The following is an 8,063-nucleotide window of genomic DNA, read 5'->3' on the forward strand; positions in this document are numbered from 1 at the left end:
AAATTCTCTCTCTCTCTCTCTCTCTCTCACACACACACACACACACACACACACACACACACACACTCACCAAAGCTAAAGAGGCCATGAATTTGAAAAGACACAGGGTGAGCTGGTAGTTATATATGGGAGGACAAAAGAGAAAGTGGAGGAAATGATGTAATTATAATCTCAATTTAAATAAATAGCAACATGAACTCAAGTTCTAACAGTTTCCCAGCAGTTTCCTTAACACAACATGTTTCAAGGATTACAAGATGGCTAGGATTAAAAAGGAGATAGCAGGTGTTGGCGAGGATGTGGAGAAAGAGGAACACTCCTCCACTGCTGGTGGGGTTGCAAATTGGTACAACCACTCTGGAAATCAGTCTGGCGGTTCCTCCGAAAACTGGCACCTCACTTCCAGAAGATCCTGCTATACCACTCCTGGGCATATACCCAAAAGATTCCCCAGCATGTAATAAGGATACATGTTCCACTATGTTCATAGCAGCCCTATTTATAATTGCCAGAAGTTGGAAAGAACCCAGGTATCCCTCAACAGAAGAGTGGATGCAAAAAATGTGGTATATCTACACAATGGAGTACTATTCAGCCATTAGAAACAATGAATTCATGAAATTCTTAGGCAAATGGATGGAGCTAAAGAACATCATACAAAGTGAGGTAACCCAGACTCAAAAGGTGAATCATGGTATGCACTCACTAATAAGTGGATATTAACCTAGAAAATTGGAATACCAAAAACATAATCCACACATCAAATGAGGTACAAGAAGAAAGGATAGCTAGGAGTATATAGCCAGACCTCATCTCAACCAAACATACAAGGGCTGGTGAGAGGGCTTGGAAGTAAAGGCAGTTGCTGCACAAGTCTCACAACTCATTCAATGTCTGCAACCCAGATAAAGATGGAAGGAGAGCACCACTCCAGAGTTGTCCTCTGACTTCCACGTATATGCTGTGGCACTTAAACCCATGTATATCATGTACTCACACACAAATTATTATAAACAGACAAAATTATGAACTTGGCATAGTGCCATGTACCAGCTACTTGGGAAGCTAAGGTAGAAGAATCACTTGAACCCATGAGTTCAAGATCAACTTGGGCAATACAGCAAGCCACCAATCTCAGAAAAAAAAAAAAAAAAACCAAAGCAAAACTAAAAGTAATCTGTTTGTCCAAGTCTTATTTAAATTTTGTTGAAGTATAACTTCCCAATTCATTTTAACTGAAGCAGTCTTTGTAGGAAATGGTGAAAGCATTGAAAGAACATGATGGAAAAACTCAGATTCAAGTTATCAAGATGACTTAGTGGGTCAGGGATCCCTGGGATGCAATACAGTAGAAGGGAAAAGAGCTGACTTCTACATACATGCCATAGCATGTGTGCACATATTCTACACACACACACACACACACACACACACACACACACACACGGGGGGGGGGGGGGATACATTAATATAATCACTTAAAATTATTAAAAAACAAAATACCTGGGCTCAGTTTTTCCCCTTATATACTCAAGACATCACTTTTGAAGTCTTTTACTTTACCAACAAGCAAATGATTGGTTCTGTAGTAGACACCAGTAAAGTATCCTTTAATTCAATTCTGTTGTTATCTACCTGACTATAGCTTCAGATCCCAAATTCTGAGGGCTGGGTTCTTGATGATGCTCTATTCCACCTTAGATGCCAATTACAAGCTCTAGTCTGTGATTACTGATCCATTCTAAATCCCATAATCCCCTTCTTGGGGTTTCACTAATTTCCTTGGATGACTCAGGGAAACACTTGATGTTAGTTGGTTTATTATACAGAACATTACAAAGAGTACGGGTAAATAGATAGCATGAGGTATGAAGGGAGAGACTAAAGCTTACACGGCATCTCTGAATGTGCCAGCCTCTCTGAATGCCATGGTTCTATCTTAAAGCTCTTTAACCCATGTCCTTTGTGTTGCTACAGAGACTTACTTGCATAAGCATGATTGAAGCATGGGTGTCTGTGTTCATTGTTACTGAGGCAAAGAGTTCATGTTTAGATTTGATGCTACAGACTGGGTGGTGGAAGTCAACAGAGCATGTCTGTCAGACTCCTCCTTAAAGTTATGATCTAGACCCTTTTTAAAATGGAGGTTTTAATATCTACTTTCAGACCAGATAGATTAGAGGACTCCTGGCTAACAACTTCAAGACAGAAAGGCCATGGAAGACTTAAGAGATCTTTGTGACATACCGTGGACAGTGAAATTCTGGTTTCTTTTTTTGTTTGTTTTTTTGTTTTTTTTGGATTTTGATTTTTTCAAGACAGGGTTTTTCTGTATAGCCCTGGCTGTCCTGGAACTTACTCTGTAGACCAGGCTGGCCTCGGACTCAGAAATCCGCCTGCCTCTGCCTCCCAAGTACTGGGATTACAGGCGTGTGCCACCACCACCCGGTGAAATTTTGGTTTCTATGAACTGCCTATAGTAGGGAGTTACAAGTTTCACCCAGAAACTGGGTGAAAAAGGTGTGTGTGTGTGTGTGATGTTATAGTATCACTTGGACAACCATTTTATTAAAATGGTTCCCTTAAGTAAGAATATATAATAATGCCTAAAATACATACATACATACATACATACATACATACATACATTTATTTATTTATTTATTTATTTATTTATTTATTTATTTATTTATGCTTCAGGAAAGATACGTGGCAAGCTTGATGCCTTTGCAGAAAAGTATTTCTCCGTGGAAGGTATGTGATAGTCTGGCAATTTCCTCCTTAATTTGTCTAGCTATAATTAACTTCTTTGAATAGAGCAGTTCCTTATTTCTAAATATAGTATGCCTTGTTTTCTAGAGTCCACCCCAGTTAAGGCAGTTCCTGCCAGAAGAATTTATGAAAACACTTGAGAAAACTGGGCCTCAGCTCACCTCTGGGATAAAGGGTGATTGGATTGGACTTTACCGGTTAAGTTCTTCACTTATTTTCCTCCTAGCTGTGGATCTTTACTTAAAGAAAAAACTAGTTGAAAATCAAGATTATTCATATCATATGGGTTTCTAAACTATAAGAAAGGAAGGAAAGGCTGGTATGGTGGTGCATGCCTGTAATCCAGACACTTGGGAGGTGGAGCCAGGAGGTCCCCGAGTCAGCCTCCTGGCGAGTCTGTTTTTCCCAGGCTTCAAAGCAAGCCCGGGCTACTTGTGTCCCTGTTTGTTCATGTTTTATTTTGTTTTGTTTTGTTCTAAGAGGAGGGATTTTGAAACAAAAAACAAATCTTAACTAAGCTTTGCTTTTTTTAATATTTATTTTGTAGGCAGTTTCTAAAGTCTCCAAATTTTGATGGCTGGTTCAAGACCCGGAGGAAAGAAATGACCCAAAAATTGGAGGCGCTTCATCTAGAAGCTCTTTGTGAAGAGGTCAGAAAAGAGTGTATTATTACATGCAAGTGTTCAGAGTAGGAAAGTATTCTTAGAGGTTTAGAGTAATACTCAGACGGCACTTTATTATATTTACCGACTTATTCTGTGTGCATGTGTGTGTGCATGCATGCTGCAGTGTGAGTATGATCTGGAAGACACATTTCAGGAGCCTGTGTTCCTTTTCTCCCATGGGGGTTCTAGGTCTAACCTGGGGATTCTGTCTTGTCAGTAGTGCCTTTTGCCACAGAGCACTACTTTATTATACATAGTACTCACAGTTAACATTCTCCTATCCTATTGTATGAGTCAGGGCTCTCTCTCAATTGTCACATCAACTCCTGGAGGCAGGTGGGTTGTGATCTGCACTGTGCTGCACCTGTGGTTTAAGAGTTCAGTGAGCTTGCCTAAGTTTGCACCCCCAAGCTGTGAAGCCATGGTGTGCTGTAGTCTGCTTTTTTGATCTACAAGAACTAACTGTACATCTCTTTCCAGTTGCGTGTTGAGTGACCTCTATTAGTAGCACGAAATCCCCTGCAATGGGAGTATTATACCCCAGAACCTGGCAAATACTAAAGCAGAAGGCAGACCTGGGATCAGGACTTTGCAGGCTCAGCCTGGCTGGCTTCCCGTGTGACCTGGTCACCGCTCGAGTCAGTGCCATGTGGTTGGACTGCATTTCCTATCTGTCTCACAGCCTACTTCACAGGACAGTCTAACGTTTCATTTGCATTTAGCTTTAAACTGAGGTGGGCTGATCATAGTGTTATCTTTTCTGTCATAGACTCCTAGTGGCTGTGGCTTTTAGAAAAATGCTATGATGAAAGCAACCTCATGTAAGCCCCATGAAGTTCTTATTTGTAGATATAAAATTTATATTGAGCAATATGTTCATGTTCATGTTTGGTTATCTTGATTTGTTAGGTAAATATTCCTTATAAATTACTAATAATGATAAACAAAGATTAGTATTGCATTGGAGCTGCTGTTTTGTTTTTCCCTCTTGACAAAAGGGCCACCTCAGAAAGGAATTTTCTTATATTTTGTTTACAGTTGTTTTGGCTGATGTTGAAATTTATCTATTTAACACTTTTAGATTTTCATGAAAATTCCCCATGCACTGTTGTGCTGGGTTGGAGCTGTGTGCCCGACTTTCTTCCCGTCGTGCCCTTGCTTTCCGCTAGCCTGGCTGGCTGCAGCAGAGAGATTCTCCTGAGTGTGTACCAACTGGGGATTTTCTTACTGTTCTAGGACCTCCTTCTCTGGATCCAGAAACACACAGAAGTAGAAACAGTGGACCTTGTATTGAAGCTGAAAAATAAGTTGGTATGTAACTAAAGAGATGAAGATATAAAATGGACCTTTTTGTGAAAATGTCTTCTCATCTGAGCTGACTTTCCTCTATTGTGTACTACAGAAATCATGTTTTAAATGAGAACATTTGAGATTGGCCAGTTAATGGTAGATCTCACTAGCAATTTTTGCTCATTCAAATAGATCAAATGATTCTAAATTATTTGAAAGATATTTAAACATTTTTAAATATTAGTTTATGAGTATAAATGTATGGCCTGCTCTTAGTAAGTGCACCATATGCATGCAGTGCCTGCAGAAGCCAGAAATGGCACCCCCTCCATTGGCAGTATGAAGCCACGTGCTTGCTGAACCCATGTCTTCCACAAGTGGAGCCAGTGCCCTTAACTGCTGAACTCTTTTAAACCATCATCTTACCTAGATTTTATGCCACATGCTATTCTTAGGCATCATCCGTGAACACAGAATGACCTTTATTGAGGTCCCTTGTCACGCTCCCCCATTTGATGTTCTCTACAGTTTTAGTTTCTCTAAAGTCTAGACTGAAACCTAAAGCTCCAAGTAATCATGCTATAAAAAAGTGTTTATAGAGCAAATGCAATGTATTACTACAGATTCACTAAAACCATTCCTTATGTGTAGTTGCAGGCTGACCGAGAGAATTTACCTGTGAAACCTGACACTGTGGAGAAGTTACGGACACATATAGATGCAATTATCCTAGCCTTACCTGAGGATCTGCAAGGCATACTGCTCAAGACTGGCATGACATGACACTTGCCAGGTTTCCAGCCAGAAAGGACTGTGAACCATGAAGCATACTGACATTTCTTCTAGACGCACACAGGAGCTATCTCAGTGGCAATAGCATGGAAACAAGCAGCAATTGCTAGATACAGGTGGAAAGACAGAGTGTATAAACAGACATTTTTAGTGCATTCTGTGGTGGTTCCACAATACTGAAATACCGAAAGACATTTCCATATTTTTAATCATGTTCTAAAGTGCTCTTATGAGAGACCTATGGGGCCATCAATGTAAGTGACTCCAAACTGCAGTGCCGGCATTGCAGATATTTTTTTAAATTGGTGCTGCTTTGCCCAATCATGTTGAAACTCAGGGGAATATAAAAATAATGTTCACACTGGCTGTCTTCTTAAGAAGGAAAAACTGAACTTTCCAACTATAGTTAGATATAACTGAGGCTTATGTAGTGCCTTCCATTGTCCTATATGTTTCACAGGGTCCAGCTGCTAATTGTAAAGCTTTTTCTTTTTTAATTATGATACATAATTTTAAAGGCATTATGTCAAGTAATCATTTGCTCAGAAGCTTTTCTTGTTGCCCCTCATGTTTATTGACTGGTGTTTTAAATTGTCATGTGGTTTTCATGTCACAACTCTACCCTTTTCACAAGTACGACTTAGGAGTTTCTCCAGAGGAAGGAGGCATATGTAGTTCTGGTTATGGAGCTGATTTCTCCCTTCCCTTTACTCACTGGGCTGTACACACTAGTTAGTTTCAATGTCTTGTGAAGACTATGAACATCATAGTTATTTTTTAAAAGGATTATTCTTATGTCAAAGATACCCATTAGCCATTAATGTAATAATTATTTGAGAATTTTACATTTACTTTTCAATATTATTTGTTGGGTGACACTATTTCCCCTAATGGATGATTTTCAGAAGACTTTCCCTGTTGTTTGACATGAGACTTTTTGTGTAAATCAGCGTTATAATTTTGTTTGTTTGTTTGTTCTCATTTTGTTTATACTACCTTGCCAAAAGTAGAATGAGGTAGTTTGGTTTGTGTTTAGATGGGAGTGTTTGCAGAAGCCACTGTTCAAATAGGCACACACAAAGTAGCATGTATGTAAATAGCTGTGACTTAAGCACCCTCCCTTCGGAGCAGCCAAAACTAGATGTATGTGTTTGTCACACAGTGGCCTCAGAAGCCATCTCTTGTTCTCTGTTGATGTTATTTTTAAGGGCATTCCTGATCCAAGAAAGTTTCTCTGTGCTTGTGACTGTGGTCTCATATCTAAGTGTATGCTCAGTCATGGGAACAGTCTCTGGAAGCATACCACTGTCCTAGAAAGAATATGGCATCTGAATGAAATAATTTGTCTGGATTGAATGGGTTATTTTGTGAAACAATACTGACCTTTCAGAAAAGGGGAAACTACTTTTATATGCTAAAGTACTTCATAACTTTCTGGGAAACTTTATTTAGGTAGAAATGGTCATCTTATTATTTTTCAAAAAATGTATTTTAATAATTTCACAATTTATATACAGTTTGTGACATGAATATGAAAGTCATTAGTGCTATATCAAGGATTTTTGAAATATACTTCTACAGGATATATCATTTGAAGTTTATTTTGCACATCTAAAGAAAAACATGAAATATTAGTATGAAAATGCTGTCTTTACATTTACCACATATAACAAACTCAACACATGTTGAAAACCATATCATATTCACCTACTTTATCTCTTAATTTCAAATTATGTACCTGCAAGAATAGCTTAAGGTTGCATTGGAAACCCAAGGAAGACTGAATGGTAACTTAAATTTTTATGTCAGTTTCAGAATTGCCTCCTTCTTTGTTTTTAAAGAGTTTAATATTCAAACCCTGCCGTTTAATGTGTTATCTCTACCAGCATCAGAAGGAATCAGTGCTTTTAAGGTGTTATGTAATGCCTAGTGCCTTCTATTTACAGTGGAAAAAAGGTTTTGTGGAGGCATTTACGGTCATTACCAAAAGCTTGAATTAAAGGCCTTGGATTTTAAAAAATTTAGGTAGCTTGTGTTACGTGTCTTCTTTTTTGGTTGTTTTTGTTTTGGAGACAAGTTTTCATGTATCCTAGACTGGCTTCAAACTGCATGAATAGGCCCAGATGATCTTGACCTTCTGATTTTCCTGCTTCTGCTCCCTCCTCAGTGTGGAGATTGCTGTCCCACCATGCCTTGTTTATGCAGTGCTGAGGCCTGGACCCCAGCATTCATGCGCACTAGGCAAAGCGCTCTGCCACTGAGCTTCATGCCCAGCCCTGATTTGGACTTCTTATATTTGGGATACTTGGGAAAACATATGTACTGAAACTTGTACATTATTAAAATATTTTATTTCTAGATAATTTTTTTCAAATGAAATGAAAATCCAGACCTTCTTTTGTGTATTTTATTGTGAACAGGTTGAAATGACGAGGTCCCAGCCAGACGCTGGTGGTGTGCGCCTTTGCTCCCAGCACTCAGAAGGCAGAGACAATGAAATGAAATGAAAGCATACTGAATTTAAAGGTGCTTATATATGGTACT

At 38.9% G+C, this 8,063-nt stretch overlaps 1 protein-coding gene across 2 annotated transcripts in view; it reads left to right on the forward strand.

Annotated features, from left to right (window-relative positions):
- Positions 1 to 7,543, forward strand: part of Dennd6a (DENN domain containing 6A) — a 55,748-nt gene extending 48,205 nt beyond the window's left edge. For both annotated transcript variants that reach the window (XM_052189940.1, XM_052189941.1), the window contains exons 16-20: positions 2,701 to 2,754; positions 2,860 to 2,969; positions 3,320 to 3,422; positions 4,674 to 4,748; positions 5,379 to 7,543. In XM_052189940.1, the coding sequence (XP_052045900.1) occupies positions 2,701 to 2,754; positions 2,860 to 2,969; positions 3,320 to 3,422; positions 4,674 to 4,748; positions 5,379 to 5,510 (474 nt within the window). In that variant the 3' untranslated portion in view covers positions 5,511 to 7,543. The remainder of the gene's footprint in view (positions 1 to 2,700; positions 2,755 to 2,859; positions 2,970 to 3,319; positions 3,423 to 4,673; positions 4,749 to 5,378) is intronic.
- Positions 7,544 to 8,063: the final 520 nt, after the last annotated feature.

Source organism: Apodemus sylvaticus, chromosome 8, assembly GCF_947179515.1.
Source record: "Apodemus sylvaticus chromosome 8, mApoSyl1.1, whole genome shotgun sequence".
Taxonomy (NCBI): domain Eukaryota; kingdom Metazoa; phylum Chordata; class Mammalia; order Rodentia; family Muridae; genus Apodemus; species Apodemus sylvaticus.